General features: G+C 38.6%; 1 protein-coding gene across 2 annotated transcripts in view; it reads left to right on the plus strand.

Annotated features, from left to right (window-relative positions):
• Positions 1 to 1015: 1015 nt before the first annotated feature.
• kirrel1a (kirre like nephrin family adhesion molecule 1a) overlaps positions 1016 to 17816 on the plus strand; it is a 42086-nt gene continuing 25285 nt past the window's right edge. For both annotated transcript variants that reach the window (XM_051901380.1, XM_051901381.1), the window contains exon 1: positions 1016 to 1282. In XM_051901380.1, coding sequence (XP_051757340.1) covers positions 1234 to 1282 — 49 coding nt within the window. In that variant the 5' untranslated portion in view covers positions 1016 to 1233. The remainder of the gene's footprint in view (positions 1283 to 17816) is intronic.

Below are 17816 nucleotides of genomic sequence, written 5' to 3' on the forward strand. Positions count from 1 at the left end.
ACGAACCAGAGGATGTTCAATCATATATATCTTTCCACCTGTAGTCTCTAATGGCCTAACATGGTCGACATTGCAGCAAAACTACCATGTCAAGAACCTTTTGGCTAAAATATTTATTAGTTTCAGTGGCATTTATTCATTCTTATTTAGTTTTTATTTAATTTTACTCAACAAACTCTCTGTTTAGTCTGTTTATGGGAAGGTTACAACTTTGGTGTTCAACATATTGTTTCGGAAATGGAAACAATTAAACATACTGAAATTTCAAATTCATTTGGTTGGTTTTATGTTGTTTAAGTTAGCTTAAAAAAAAAAGAAATATTTGTAAAATAATTTAACAACGAATATTTGTAAAAGGAAATTTGATTATTAAATTAGTTTTTAAAATAGGTACATTATCTTTAAAATTTTAAATGGGTTCGATTCAGATTCAGTTAGATGGTCAGTTTACACCCACCTACTGACTCGGCTCAACTTACCCCTAGCCTGGGGTAAATTGAGCCAGAGGAACACTTTTTTTTATAAGAAGCCATATTTTTAGAACCCTTTCTCATAGATGTATTCTGATCATTTAAAATGATAGGAAACATTCAAAATTACTTTAAATACTTTCATTGTACTTCTGCCTCATTTTCCCTTATCTTGAGGACCACATAAGTAAAAAACGGCTCATCTTACCCCACTCTCCCCTTCGCATAGCGGTCAAAAAGTTAAGTGGGGAAAAAAAGCAAATGAACAACTTTTTACGCAATTTGGAATGATTCTCTGATTCGATATCGGAAAAAAAAAGTGCTGATTCATGAGTCAGCGAGTTATTTGATTCGAAAGCCGTTAAGACAGATTCAGTCCGATTCGTAAACAAACCGGTTCATCAGAATCACTGAAAAGATTCAGTTCGAGAGAACGATTCGTTCATGAATTGGACATCACTGAAAAGAAACAGAAAGGGAGGGAGCAGCTGCTGACACGAGAGAGAGAGAGAGAGAGAGAGAGAGAGAGAGAGAGAGAGCGAGCGCGATGAACAAGGAATGTGCCACTAATAAGAAACCGGAGCGTCGTTGAGGACGCAAGAGAGGAGGGCAAAAGAGGGAACGGCTGAAGAAAAACGACCAGAAATGCGTTAAAAGTAGCGAAGGGGGGAGAAAAGGGGCAATACACAGCAAACACGTGAATGGAAGGATTATAATCCACCGTTGGAGGGATTTTGACGCTCCCCATGAGGAGATTTGAACCATGCAGGGACTGCTGCTGCTTCTGAGTTTGGCGTTGAGTTTCCACAGAGGTAAGAGACTCAGCTTAATGAACCGCGAGCTGAAAGTTGTATATGTGTGAGCGTATATGAGAGAGAAATAGGAGAACGGGGGGAGATGTACTGTGGATCTTATAGCGTTCATATCTGTCCGGTCATAAAGGTGCAACGTGACCTTTGCGTTCCACGCGCAAAGTTAACAGTGATGTCGTTCGATCCCTCAATGACGGGATGACTGAAAAAACTGGCAGTGCGGAAGACTGAAGAACGGCGGTCCCTCCCGTCAAACATGCTCTCGTCATGAGAATACAAATTAGACTAGAGGTTTGAGGGGGGCTGGGGGGCACGCGCACATGCACACGCATGCAGGGGTTCTCTGACAGACTCCCGCATAAAGAAACGCACCACTTCGTTTTCTTTTCTCGGGGTCATGTAGGTATTTTCAGCACCTGCGCATGTCAGACACTCACAGTCAAGTACGTTTCATCACAGAATTTTCAATGGACATAGCACGGCCAATTAATGTTTTGCATTGTGCAAATCCAGGTGCGCCTGTATTAATGTATCCAGCGAGTTGCTAGGCGACAGCACAGTGCTCTACCTGTTAGATTACAGCATCTTTTCCCGTGATCGCGCCTATGCGGACACCCTCCCTATTGTCTACTGTCACACACTGTGCATGTGTGCGTATGTGAAGCAGAGAGCAGGTACAGACCACTCCATCATAGGTGAGGGGCGTGTTTTTGTCCCAGGAAGGTAACGAATGATGTAACCCATTCTCACAAGGTCCAGAATCAAAGCAGAAACATGCATATTCATCGAGAAATACCTTTTGAAAACAGGTTCAGGTGCTTTGAACGTCAGTATGCGACAAGATCTGGGGAGATTTGTCTTCCAGGGATACAGACACGGCTTTGTTCAGCATCACACAACGTTTAAAGCTATTATAAAATGAAACAGAATACAGAATGACTCACTAGAATGAATGAAAGTACCGTGTGAAAGGTACAGGTAGCAATGCACTCTCTTAAAGAGCACATTAAAGGGATCACTTAAATGAAAATGTGGTCATTTTCTCATCAACCTCAGTGTTTTTTTTTTTTTTGTTTTGTTTTTTTCCGAATCTGTATAACTTTGTTTTGTCTGTGAAAAAACAAAAGACAGAATTTTAGACATTTGGGCATTTAAAATGAGTAAATGATGACTGAAAGTTGACTGCATTAGTTTTGTTGGAACAATTGTACAGTAATGTACATGCACTGATGTCATCTGTAATGATTTATTGTGTCTTAAGGTGGAACGTATAAAGGTATCGGTGCTGAGAAAATGATATACTCGGGTCAGACGCCTCAGCTCATAAAGCAACATGACTTGGCATGTAAATTGGCCCTTCAAATAAACTGTAATGACTTTTAAAAGGTTAGCAGAGACAATTGCGATGACCTCACACAACAATGCAGCCATTGTCTTTCTAATAACTGTTCAATAGTGCTGTATGCAGTGTAGTAATATAGGTCAACATTAAGCACACATTGTGAAGCATAGTAACCTGCTCAGGAGACGGCAGTGAGTGTATGTGACTCCATCTGCACATACTGTAACGGATGTTCCTTGTTACCATGTTCTGTCCTGATAATGAGAAGAGATAATAACTTTTCCTTTTTTTGTAACCCAAGCAGTGAATTTTTCCCCCTGTGATGTTCATTATGAGTTTGTCAGGCATTCTTAAACATGTCAGGTGTTGTTTTACTTGTGCATTATAACGAAGAGGTCTATAATTTGTACAGTGAAAAGACGTTGTAATGTGAGTTTAAGCATCAGGCGCACTCCATCATAGCAGCCAGGAGTCATTCAGAAGCAATACCTCTAATAAAACCTGCAGTAGTCCCATGAATCACTCTGTGTACAGGCATGTCCTGTAATTTAACCTTTTACAAAGAACTTTGTTTAATCATACAATGTTGCAGGACTTTGATAATGTATTTTTATTATGCAGTACTAATTTTTTCTCTAGATTATTACTAATTTTGTCTTTAAAAAATCCATATGCAATGCAACACAGCATCATATCAATGAGGTGATCGTGTGCGGTGTCAGCATGATTTCCTGTTGTATCAGTATTTCTTATGGTTAAAGTGCCTGTTATGCTTTTTCGAATATTACATTTCATGCAGTGTGTAATATACAGTAGCTGTTTGTGAATGTAAAAGGTCTGCAAAGTTTTAAAGATAATAAAGTTATTGTCTCCTAAAAGAAAGAATTGTTTCTGAACTGCTGAAACGAGTCGTCAGCAATTACAGTCTCACTTCATGTTACAAACCTACGTAACAATGTAACAAATGTGCATAATGCTCACCTACTACTTCTTCACGTGTATTCAACGTAGTGACGATGCAAACTGCCTCTAAAAACACAAACGATTTGGAAGGAGAACAATATAGTGATGAAACGCGCTTTGTAGAGTGTTTGTCCGTTTAGGGCTGCTGTAGAAACATGCCGGCGCAAAATGACGACTTGACATGGAGGGGAGACCCGCGGTGTATGCAGATATAAATTGCTCATTCTAAGGTAATAAAAACGTAAGGTTTTTATACACCACTAAATACATAGTTATGTATATTATATTACATTTCTGTCAATAGATCCTCCCAAATTTTACACATTGCACCTTTAAAATAGCATAATAGGGGCACTTTTAGACATATAAGTTGATAAATCACTTTAAAACACAATCTAAAGAGTTTTTGTGAAATGATAGTCAGAAGTGGATATTCAATTTCTGTTCATGGATATCTGTGTTCCTGCTGAGTTCCATATCTAATCAAACTCATCTGAACCAGCTAATTACGGTCTTCAGGTTCACATGTAAATTACAGGCAGGTGTGTGTATAAGCAGGGTTAGAACTGAAGGTAGATCTATGTGAGCAGTACTGAGCACACCTGCTCTGTTTGTAATGATAGCTCACAAAGCATTTCATTTACTGTCCCCCATGTTGTTCCAAACCCATTTGCTGTTTCTTTCCATTGAACACTTAAAGGGTTAGTTCACCCAAAAATGAAATTTCTGTCATTAGGCACTCACCCTCATGTCGTCCCAAACCCGTAAGACCTTCATTCATCTTCGGAACACAAATTAAGATATTTTTGATGAAATCAGAGAGTTTCTGAAGCACACATATACGGCAACGTCCTTGCACCTTTTGAGGTCCAGAAGACATTGTTCAGATAGTCAACGTGACTACAGTGGTTCAATCTTAATGTTATGAATCGACAAGAATACTTTTTGTGTGTAAAAACAAAACAAAAATAACGACTTTATTGAACAATTTGAACTGTTGTCATACGCAGTTGACGTAGTGAACGCAGTGCAGGTTTCCGTGTTTATGTCAAAACGCCGGCTCAGTATCAGCGATTTTTAAAGGATCTTAATGCAACAAAATCTATCAAGCTCCAAAAACACCATAAAGCAGTTTGTGTGACTTGTGCGCTTTTTGTCCAAATTTTAGAGCCATTATGATAGTTTTGTGTAGGAAACCAAAATTGGAGAGTGAAAATTTGGTCTTATTCTCACATATTCAACCAATGTCTCTTTGTGTCAGTGATGTGATGTATTGATTCACCATATTTGTTTCTGAACACGATTTGAGAATTAAATTTCTTCTGCAGTGTATCAGCGAATACATTTCAGCCAGTTCCTCATGAGATAATGTAAATAATAATAAACAAACAAAAAAAATTGTGTGAATCGTTCCAAATCTGTATGACTTTCTTTCTTCTCTCTTTTGGATGAACTACCCCTTAAAGATGAAATCTAATTGAGGAATTGGTTTGTGTGTCTGTATCAGCTTGTTATAGAAGGATATTTATATGATGTACTAATGGATATTGCTGTGTTTGGCTATTTTGATCATGCTGGCATGAGCAATGCATGTTCTTTTTATGGTTTTTAAAATAAATAAAAGCAGTTTTTACCTTTGCACCTTTAAAAATGGGCATCAAGACCCCTGCATTCTATGACGTATGCCGGACTTCTTCAGTCTTTTAGTCCGCTTAAACCCTGCACCTCCACAATCGACTGCAAGATCACATTCAGATCTGCCTCCATACAGTCAACAACCGATGATGGACAGAACCAAGTCCCCACCCTACTTTTTTCCCCCCAGATAATCTGTTTTTCTTGAATGTGCGTCACATTACAGAGGAAAACATCTGTCACTACTTCTGTTTCATCACGACTTTGAGACCGATTAGTCAATTAATTGTTCAGGAAACCCACCGACTAGTGGATTTTGAAAATATGTAGTTTTAGTGTCGTTGTGTCTGGAGGTGAGCCTGTAAGAAAAGACAACACTGGGGACAGGTGGGTGAAGTTGAGGGACTGAATTGACAAAGATTTGAGTTTTCTTTTTGTTGTTATTGGGGGGTGGATGGGTGAAGGGGGAACTAGAGGGGGGTGTGCTTTAGGCCAGAGGGAGAGAAAGGCATTATTACTCATGCCCGACTGCTCTCATAGAAGAGGCTGCTCACACCCTCTCTTCTCCAATCTCTCTCTTTCTCTTGCTTCCAATGAATGTGAGGGGGGAAAAGTTCAAAGGCCCGGCTTAGACGAGGATCTTTGAACCCCCCTCGCCTCTTTTAGGGGCTCCCACATCCCATCTCATTGAAACGATTTTGAACATGCCATGTTTCCCTTCAGATGAACAGCCTTCCATTCATTCACATTGTGTTTTGTCAGCGTTAGCTGTTACTTTGTTATGTTTAAAAGAATAGTTTAACCAAAAATGAAAATTCCTTGATCATGTACTCTCATGTCATAATCCGAACTTGCATTTATTTCTTCTGTGGAACACTGAAGGAGATATTTTGAAGAATGCACCAGCCATTTTTTCCCCCATACAACTACAATGAATAGCAACTGGAGCTTTCAAGCTTCAAAAACCACCATAAAATACCATAAAAGTGTAAGTTCTTTTCAGTTAATCAGTTCATCTGGTTCACAAAACTCAGCTCACAAATTGGAATGATTCAAATCTCGAGTTCAACTCATTCAATTTCAGTCGGACTAAATCAATAATTTGTCTTTTTAAAATTTCATGTAAACCCTTAGTCTGACTGGAGTCATATGAGTTAGTCGATGTTAGACAAAAGTGTCATGCACTTAAACCTTAAAATATATGCCATATAGTCTACTTTTATGATACTTTTACAGTGTTTTTGCTTTCTTATTAAAGTTTGAAAGCTCCAGTTCCCATTCTTTGTCACTGTATGGACAAAAAACAACCCTAACATTCTTCAAAATGTCACCTTTTGAGTTTCACAGAAGAAGTCATACGTGTTTGCAGTGACATGTTGCAAATAATGTCCGAATTTTAATTTTCTGGGAACTATCCCTTTAAAATTCGCCTTCGCTCCTGCATTGCACATCTCTTTCTTTCCAGAAATGGTTTTGTTGAGTGGCCCCTTGTTCTGGCCCTCGCTCTGCTTTTCATTCTTTTGTCGTTCCTCACTCCCTCAGTCTTCTCATTTTTCCCTTCTCCCTCTTTCCATCCCCCAGTTCGTTTTCCCCCTTCCCTCTTTCTAATAAGTTCCAGATGTGTTTCTTACATTCCTGTAGTCAGAAGAGAGGGGGAGGGGTCACGGAATGGGAGAGGGAAACAGGGACAGAGGGAAAAAAAAGAGAGAGGGAGAGAGAGAGAGATGGAGAAGCACATGAATTAAAAGAGAGCGCATGATGAAGAGGCCACTCTGTACTGTAGACACTGATGAGATTCTCCTCTGTTGTGCGTATGTGTGTGTGTGTGTGTGTGTGTGTGTGTGTTTATCTGTGTGTGTGTGGGGAGTTTTTCAGACATCCCCTCCCACTGCTTCCCCTCCCCCACTGCAATGGAATGTGGCTGATGATGATGGTGATGTCATTTCTTGTTCTCTGAAGTTTTCAAATCAGGGAGGGCTGATCGACGAATTCGGCCAATCAGCCGACCCGCAATAAAAGCCGTTCACAGTTGGGGAGACAGCGAGGCGTTCTGCATCAAAAAGCATTATTACCGGTCACCCGGTGAGGTTGTGGACCAAAATGTAGAGCTGTTAAAAATGCTAGCTGTTCCGGTGCTGACTCAATACAAAGATGCATTGTAAAGTCAATGTGAAACCAAAATGGACCTTTTGACTTTACTAACGTATGTTCCTGGGCTTATTGAGGAGCATTCATTAGTGCAAGTTAACAGTTTTTCAGTAACCTTCAATTAATGCAACAATAAACAATACTTTTACGTCATTTTTTTAAATTTTGGTTAATGTTTATTCATTTACTATTGTTGACTGTTCATCAAACATTAATAGGCCTATTAATTGAACTTAAAATGTTAGATGTTAATAGTACTCTAAGGCCCGGTTTCAAAGACAGGGTTTAGATTAAGCCAGGATTAGGCCTTAGCTCAATTAGGGTATTTAAGTAGCTTTTATAAAAGTACCCTAGAAAAAAAACATTACTGGTGTGCATCTCGAGACAAAACAATGGCTCTAACATATTTTAAGATATGTCAGTGCAAGTTGCTTTCAGTTAAAACAGCTCAAACATACATTTCAGTCTAGGACTATCTTAAGCCTTGTCTGTGAAACCATAATGTATAAATTAATATTAATCTAGATTATTAAATGCTACAAAAGTGTTGTTCATTGTTAGTTTCTGATACCTATTGCATTAATGTTAATAAATTGAACCTGAATGTGAAGTGTTAGCAAAAAAAAAAAAAAAGAAAAAGAAATTGATTTAATAATCTTTCATCAAACTGTAGTAACTAGCTCTACCTCTGAAACAACTTTTCAACCCCTCTCCTACAACCGCTTGTCTCCATTCTGGTATGTGCCTTCCACTTTTCTCGATCCAATCAATAGAGTGCAGCAAAAGTCAAGTGTGGGTATTTGCTGGTCGAAGTAACATGCGTGCTGAAAGGTAGTGGGCGTGCCAAAAGGTCCTTAAAATTGGTTGTGAAAGCAGCCTGTTATGGTGTGGGGTGGGGTTAGGGGTTATTTTCTGCTGTAGCATTGGCTGCGTCCGAAAGCTTAGGCAGCTGGCTTGTTGCCTCGCTGCCCAATCAGGCAATGGCTTTGCATGCGGAGTTTGCACATGAAGGTACCTCACAAAACTGATTTCAGAGAGGCTTCTGAGGCAGCGTAACGGTTTAATGATCTACATCAAAATAAAGAGAGCTTTGGTGATAACTAATGAATATTTAATTTCTCGCTAGAAATGACATCAAAAGTGGACAAAAGTTGGTCAAAAATGAACATTTACACCAAAACTGACCACCAACCACAATCAGATATATATATATATTTTTTAGCTCAACTGTCATGGAATGGAACGCATGGGATTGTGGGGTATCAAAGGCAGCGAAGAATACATCTATGCTGCCTTCAAAAATCGATCATATGAAGGTATCTCACAAGACAGGATGTGGCACTATCACTGGATTCAGATGTGCCTTGTTGCATTCCTACCTTCATATCTTTCCTAAGGAAGCAGCATTTTTCAGTTTTCAGACACAGCCACTGTGAACCTTTTGGCACACCCATTATGACCTGCAGCTACCCTTGTCTCACAGCAGCTGGGTCCCGGAAGTAAAAATCCTAATATGTCAGCTTATTAACATAATCGTGTTAAAACCTGGTGAAAAAACACATTAATCATGATTCTTCCATGGGATTCTTTCCCTCACTAAAGAAGTTTTTTATGGGAAAAATACATTTGGAACCAAGGCCATTGTAATCGTATATTACCGATAGATCAAATAAAGTTCTGCCTTAATTTTTTGTTGAATATAAAAAAAATCAAAGGGGTAGAAAATTTTTGGTAAACTTTCTGGAAACTTTCCAAAAGCTTTCCATGGGAAGTTAAGCTGTGGAATTTTGGAAATATTCCAAGTTTGAAACTTAAAGGGTTAGTTCACCCAAAAATGAAAATAATGTCATTTATTACTCACCCTCATGCCGTTCCACACCCGTAAGACCTTCGTTAATCTTCGTAACACAATTTAAGATATTTTTGTTGAAATCCGATGGCTCAGTGAGGCCTGCATAGCCAGCAATGACATTTCCTCTCTCAAGATCCATAAAGGTACTAAAAACATATTTAAATCATTTCATGTGAGTACAGTGGTTCAATATTAATATTATAAAGCGACGAGAATATTTCTGGTGCGCCAAAAAAAACAAAATAACTACTTATATAGTGATGGCCAGTTTCAAAACACTGCTTCATTAAGCTTCGGAGCGTTATGAATCAGCGTGTCGAATCATGATTCGGATCGCGTGTCAAACCGCCAAACTGCTGAAACCACGTGATTATAATATTAATATTGAACCACTGTACTCACATGAAATGATTTAAATATGTTTTTCGTACATTAATGGATCTTGAGAGAGGAAATGTCATTGCTGGCTATGCAGGCCTCACTGAGCCATCGGATTTCAACAAAAATATCTTAATTTGCGTTCCGAAGATTAACGAAGGTCTTACGGGTCTGGAACGGCATGAGGGTGAGTAATAAATGACATTATTTTCATTTTTGGGTGAACTAACCCTTTAATGGGAATTAATTAGAAATTTGGGGTAATTTATATAAACTGTATCGTATACAAACATAAATATAAACATTTTGTTCGGTCATAAGCAAACATGCTTGCAAACTAATACAAATTTTAAAAAATGATATTTTTGACTTTGATTTATTTGTGTGTAGAACTTTAATCGATTCTTTCATTGAACAAAAAAAAAGCATGAATGTTAAATAAAATAAACATATTCCCTGTGATCCTCTTCCCCCCTCAAAATGTCCCATTCAAAATGTAAAATGAAAGCATTCCCTCCACCCCGACCCCCCAAAAAAAGTCCCAATAAAAATGTAAAATGAAAGCAAATTCAGGAGTGCGCAGAGTAGAAATTGTACTGAATTAATTAAATCTGGTATTTTAAGCATAATTTTTTTTTTTTTTTAAACCAAGATTATGCTGCAACATGTTTTTTTTAAACTACATTTAAGCTCCCTGTTATAGGCTAACCTGCAATTTTGCAAATTTCCTGTTAATTCCTATATATTCCCATTAATTCCCATGAAAAGTTTCCAACTTTAAAAATTCCCAGAATTTTGCAAAACTACTCGTAAATGCATTTTATTTTTTATTTTGGAATAACACTGAAGTAAAATGGGTTGTGAACGGCATTTCATGTTGACTTGAAGCTACTGATGAATACATTAAGAGCGTGTAAACATCATTTAGACATTAATGACCCTTGGCTAGTTACTCATCAGCATAGCTCATCTTTAGATCGGCATTGAAGGAGATTCCCACAGTTGAGTGGAGCGCTTGCTTTTTAATGACAAGTGTTTTCCATTCTTTTGCATCAAAGTACGTCAAAGTCATAAAATAAAAGGCATATGATGAAACAGCAATAAATGTCTTCTGAGAGCGAGTTTAATGTCGGTCTGTGCGTGTTTCCTCATATGCGTTCACACACACACAAACCACATCTGGCATTCTCAGCCTCTTGATATTTGTTTGGAAAGCCAAATATTTAGTGCGCTGAAAGGATGTCTGTGAGGTATTAGGTAATACTTCAAGCCTCTGCCTATTGAAAGTGGACAGTCCGTCCAAGCATTAGCATAGCACTCTGCTGATGACCCTTGAGGTTGCCATGGTCACTGTATGTAATATTATGTCAATGTTCCCACAGTAGCCATGGCAACAATAGCCCCAACAGCCATTCACGCAAATAAATAATGTTAAAATCAGCTCTATAAATGCTGCAGAAGACAAGACGCGGCAGCCGAGAAAGGAGCGAAATGGGGGAAGAGTAGAAACCTGCGAGAAATAATTTTCCTTCCCTCCTATTTCAAATAGATTGGTTTCTATAGCAACTCTGGGCTGCACAGATAGAGGGACAAAGAACGAGAAGAAGAGAAACGAGGGATGGAGGGGAGAAAAGGATGAGGAGAGAGAGGTGTGAAGAGGAAGATGAGAATGAGAGAGCGACACGGGGAAAGAGGTGTTTCTCCTCGCTGTCAGGAATGGCAAGGGCGAATCTAGAGAAGCAAAGCGGGAAGATGATGAAGGGAAAGCATCGGATGAGGCTGCGGACAAATAAGAGACGACATGAGGAAATGTTGACGACGGAGAGGGACACTAGACCTGTATATAACAAAGCAAAGAGCTCGTACACTGTTAGCTAGTAACTGTAAAAACAGGCTGCCTGGGTGATTTAGGTTGTTCTTGACCATTTTTTGTCATTGCACTTGTTCATGCATTAACTGTTAAATTGTTAGAAGAGAACATTAACTGTTTGAAAAAGCACAAAGAGGACTCCTTAGCAAACCACATATGTACATGCATACACATATATACACATCCATTCTCCTTTGTAATCTCAAAAAACATTGGGTAATTGTTAGGGATGCACCAATAGTATTTTTTTGGCCGATACGATATTGACTTTAACAAACAATGATTGGCTGATTCCGATATTACTGTTGTCATTAAAATAGATTACTGTTTGGATCATGTTTTAAATTAGCAAAGTTCAAAAACACATGCATTAAGATATACAGTACAAGTTAGTTTATTGCTGCATCATCAAATTATCTTCAATGAACATGGATTGGATCCATTTAACTTTCAAAATAAATAAATAAATAATACAGAACAAATATGCATATGAAATAAACAGTGCTTTACAGTAGTTTTCAGGTACAGAAACTGAATAAAGTAATCAAATGTAAGATAATGCTGCATTCACGCTACCGCGTAATTACCGTAATCTTGAGATGACAACACGTGACGTTATATTCGGAGCTGTTCACGTCCTCGGACTGGGAATTATGCGTTTCTATGGCACCACGATCAACGCCTAAATGAATCTACAGTCAGGTGGTACAGCGGCCACGTGGTACTCTTGAGAGCTTTCAGAAAACTCCCAGCTTACAAATTGAATTACGAGCTTTACGAGGATGTGAATGCTTTTTACGAGCCAGAATCTCGTAGTTACAGTAAATACGATATGGCGTGAATGAACCTCAACACTCTTGCCCCCTTTCTTGTCAGGGGTCGCCACAGCGGAGTGATAACACTACTGTATAAAAATATACATTAATCCTTATTAAGAGCTTTTCACACTGCACTTAACCCTGGGTTATCGTCGATCTAAACACCGCTTTCAACCCCGGGTAAAGGAACATTTCACACTTGTAATTTAGAAGCGGGGTTAGCACCACTTTTTACCCGGGGTTATGAAACCCTGCTCCAGAGCCGCTTTTGCGGTGTTAACCCCGCACTTCTGTGCCAAACTTGTACAGTGTGAAACGATGCGGTGTTAGAATGTTACAGCTAGACGATTAGCAACAGACAACCAATCGCGTACTAATACTGTATTTTCCTGCTTTGGACAGTAACGGAAACACTGTGTATTGCACATAAACAGTAAATTCAGCATTTGAGAGGAAAAATTGCTGACTGAAAACATGACAATTTGAGTGAAGAAGAGATTGTTGCATTTTTAACTTTATAGTCCAAAATGTCCATACAGCATAAACTTGATAGTACAGTTGGCAATATATACTATGAGGATGCTCAATGCTGGATTGATGTAAACAGGTCGCATGTTGCGTTTATCCAATCAATGACACTGACACCGCAAATATGCAAATAAGAACTTTAACCCAGGGTTTAGGAATGTACAATGTGAAAGTCAGCTTATGAATACCCAGAATTAATTGTTAACCCCGGGTAAATTATGAGCAGTGTGAAACGTGATGCAAGATAACCCAATATTCTGTTTACCCAGGGTTTAGAGTGACCCAGGGTTAACTATTTCAAGTGTGAAAAGTTACAAAAGTTGTTTAATCAAGAGCAGTGAGCACATTTTCTTTGTCTTTTGTTGTTTGATTAACATTAAACACAGACAGCAGCGCAGCAGGAATATTAGGCTGCTGTCACTTTAAGAGCTACATGGATCCAATATACTGATAGTACACAAGCATTTTATTTCTTAGCTGTTTACATTCACTTAAGCCATAACCGACTGTGTTTACTGTGGGCATTTTGATACCATTTTGTGTGAATTTGTTTGTTCAAGCACAAGAAGAAGTGAAAGAGAACTCGATTCAGTATTTGCACACTGTCTGAGACGTGTCTTTCCGGGCACGCGCTGGATGTGTGTCTTCTCACACAGTGAGTACCAAATTGAGTTCTCTTTTGCATCTTCTTGCTCTTGAATATTTAAATTCCCAAGGCTTAAAAACACATGCAAAATATAAACGTGAAATTTCGTGACAAAGCAGCACTGGCCTGGGGTGCGTTTCCTGAAGCTAACTATGGTCACAAGTTCCGTCGTTACCAATACAATTCAACGGAACTTGCGACTATAGTTGGCTAACGATGCTTTTGGGAAACGCACCCCAGATCGGGACAGTGACAGTTCCGTCAACTGTCCTGAGCGCTGTTCATGCTGGCACCGGGCAGTCCTTGTTGTCAAGCCCTGCGGTTTCATTTCATTTTGGCAAGTATTTAATTATTTTAACCAGAGAAAGACGTTGGATTATACATCAGACATTATACAACTCAGCGCCTTCACAGTTAATTAAAAAGCCATTGGTATCTGTTCATCCTACCTTTTTCATCCTATATCCGATATGCTGTTGGTTTTAAATTAATCAAAAATCAGCAGATACATTGGTGCATCTCTAGCAATTGTTTAACTAGATATTTATTTAACTGTTTAAATGTTAAAAAAGCACAAGGAGGCACAAACAAACACATAAGTGAACCACAAACATACATGCATACACACACATGCACATTCCTGCAAACAAGGAAAAAACTTTTAGGGTAGTTTTTTGCATACGTCAGCTGTTGCTATGGTGATGCAACACTATGAGCCAGTGAAAGTGCCCGATTGGTTGGAGAGCAGGGGATGAAAAAAGGCATGGAGAGAGGGGTTACGATAGAGGATGCATTAAAAATTGGACAGACGTAAGGATTATGACAGCTTTATGTATACTAATAAATAATATGATGCTAATTTATCAATGACAGCAACACACAGAGCGGTTTAACGAGCCAGCGATGTATGAAATCAGTAATGGAGAATAAAATGATTTGAGCATCGAAAGCATTCGATGTGGCTGACTGTCCTTTGTAAAGGTGTCAAATGCACTTGGAGCCATTGGTTTTTTCCCGTTGCTCCGGCATAGGCACCTTGACCGCAGCAGGTGACGTATTCCTTGTCCAGACATACTCCTTTGTTGTCTGAGAGTGGCTAGCGCATGAAGTCACAGAAGTGTCTGGTCCGTTGCGCTGCATGCGCACAGAGGAGTTTGAACAGCTCTGCTTTTTTGTCTGACATTGTGTCAATGCTGTTTTTACTAGTAGTATCTAGGATTTTTACCTCGAAGGGTCCGTTTTGATTAAAGTATGCCGAGGAAGGTAATGGGGACAGTCTTTTTTTGTCTTCGATTCTCATATGTAATCTCAAAAAACATTGCGTAATTGTTTAAATGGTACAAAAAGAATGAAACACAGAAAATAAACCAATAAAATGTGATGGGATGTTGAAAATGCTGTTTCCAGATGCTCCAAGGTGCTTCTGTTTTTGTGTAATAAAAACAAATTAAAACAATTTTTGCCTTTTTTTGTGCTTTTGTCAGTACGATATCATAAATAATGCTGCAAAACATTATTTTAGTATTTTTGTCTTTTTTTCCACTACAAATATCTAAACATTCTTTAATTAAGATACAAGCAAAATAATTAAAAATGATAATAATAATCAAATTAAGTGAGTTTAAGCTTAAAACAAGAACAAATATCTGCCAGTTGGGTAAAGGCAGATAAAGGGAAAACTATTTTTTTTTATTTTTTTCCCAATTAGCAGATATTTGCTCTTGTTTTAAGCATAAACTCACTTAATTTTAATTTTTTTCAGACATCAAGACTAAAAATATCTTATGTCATTTTGCTTCTTAAGTTGCTGTATCTTGATTTAGGATTAGAAATTTGTATCTGGAAAAAAAAAGACAAAAATACTAATCATTAAGAAAATCTTTTCAATATCTAATCTGCAGAGTTCTCTCTGGTTAATGGGAAAGGGGCGGGGCTTATCCATTTTTATCTCTATTCATGAAGGGGTTTATATTTAAATGACATCATCTCAGTCTTTGTTGCGCATTTGAATATTTTCATACTATAACGCACGCATCTCAAGGCGTTTCATTGGATCCGGTTAGTCTTGGAGTGAAAACTGATAATCTTCAGGATTTATGTTTGTTGACAGAAGTGAATTTTCTGGTGTGCTGGGTTTGTGATTCGGCGATCCCTTGATGAGAGGCTGTTCTCTCAGGTCGGTCAAGTGGTTCCTGACACGAGTGTGGTGTGTAAGTGTGGTCGGAGTGTGTGTGTGACCACGTCTTTGTGCGGTCAGGACGTTGGCAGTGTGGCACGGACTACTGCTGGTACCCAGGGATCAGTGACTCAAGAAAATCAGGACACTCTAAATTTGTCGCTGCAGCATAACCCACATAATGAAAACTATACAAGCCCTCTCTCACTCTCTCTCTCTCTCTCTCTCAGGTCCTCTCTCATTAGTTGTCTTTTACTCCCTCTCCAGCCATGTCTCTCTCTCCATCTCTGTGTTTGTTTTTCTGTCCTCATTTCCCCTGTGTCTTTCTCTCTTCCCCTTTTCCTCTTTCTCTCTTCCCCTTTTCCTCTTTCTCTTCTGTCACCCTTTTTTTGTTTCCTTCTGGTAGATTCATAAATATCAAGTTCGTAGTGAGACCTTACAGGAGAGAGCGGGTCTAACTGTAACATGAGAATTTATAGGTCAAGGGTTGTAATGTAGTCAATTCTGTCCTCCAAACTAAAATTACAATATCATATTTTTGCATTAGCTGTTCAATCAAACAACACTGACATGCATTCGAACAAGTTAATATAAGATGCCATTCTGAGACATTTTTTCTGGGAAAAAAGTGTGGCAACTTGCCCCGGTCTCCTTTTATATACAGAGACAAACAAAAATGTCATATTCAAAAGATTTCACATTACTTTTACATTATTGAGGTATAGAAATTCAGATTCAAATAGATTTTATTAAATTGTAAAGGAATAGTTCATCCAAAATTCAGTTATCATTTACTCACCCATATACAAATATAGAAAAAGGTCTGTCTTTTTTTTTTGTCCATACAATGAATGTCAATAAACATTTTGTAAGCTTTATATTCTAATCACTGAATACATGCAGACACACTTTTGGCAGAGCTCTAATGACCTTGCATTATTCAGTCTGAGGGTGGCGCTCTCATGTTAATTGACAGGCTTTAAGTACACGACACACGCTTAGAATGCTATCTTAAAAATGCCTTAATTTAGCATTTATTGCCTCTGAATGTTGTTTTAGGATGTTAGAAGTTGTTGATGAATTCCGGTGAGGAAAAGAAAGTAAAGTCTATTCTCAGAACAAACATAAACCAAACACAACAGAACTATATAAATGGCATACAGCAAATACAAGCACATTTAAATGAAAGGCTTTATACTTTCAATTAAGTGATACGCTAGTCCACATAGGAAGAACAGATATGCCAACTAGTTACTATGGATGTGACGGTGAGGAAGTTTTCCCACCGGTTAATCGACGTGTGACAACACCGGTAATCTACGGGGGTTGGGGACGTTGGAGTGTTGCACCTCACTTTTAAATTGCTAATTCATAATAATGTGGAGCAGAGCGATTTTTGAAAACTTAAAAATTTATTTTTGTTTTCAATGAGCTGAAAACGCTCGCTCACTCTGCGCCAGTGCACATGCACCGTTATGAATGTCCGTGCAGCTGTGCGCATTTTACTTTTGCTTTCGAATTAGCGCCAATTCGGCAGTTGCTTGAATGGTGGGTTCATTATTATTCTTAATGAAAAACACAACAACTAGAAAAACACAACTAATCCTTTGCAGGTTTCACTTTTAGCATTGGGTTTAAATCCAAAATATTCCCAAATAGGCACTTTTACATTTTGCTTTGAAAACCAAATCTTCTGCCATCGTCTTGTCAGTCCCGTGATAAATGAAATCGGACTCCTGCTGCTGGTCTGTGCTGTTCAGCTCACGCTGCATTGAGCAGACACGTTCAGTTTTTAATTGTGTCTGTTCTGAACTAAATGATTTTTATTACTATAAAAAAATCAAAATGACAGTGGGGGCGGTGCCATGGTGAGCAAGTGATGTAACCGGTGTTGAGGCTAAACACCGGTAACACCGTCAAAACCCGACTATCGCAGCAAGCCTACTAGTTACTGACATGATGCAGACCAATATACACAGAGCTGAATTGATATTGATAGCGGATTGAAATATCATCTTGGTCTGGAGCGAAGTTTATGTAGGGTAGTGTGAAAATAAGCAGGGCAGTCTGAAATCTGCCCTAATGGCTCTCAATTAGAGCGTGCTGCAGTTCCATTTTTCACCACAGATTTGCATTAGAAAACTGTGGGGCGCTGTAGAGCTGAGTAGGGCTCAGACA

Source organism: Ctenopharyngodon idella, chromosome 7, assembly GCF_019924925.1.
Source record: "Ctenopharyngodon idella isolate HZGC_01 chromosome 7, HZGC01, whole genome shotgun sequence".
NCBI classification, from domain to species: domain Eukaryota; kingdom Metazoa; phylum Chordata; class Actinopteri; order Cypriniformes; family Xenocyprididae; genus Ctenopharyngodon; species Ctenopharyngodon idella.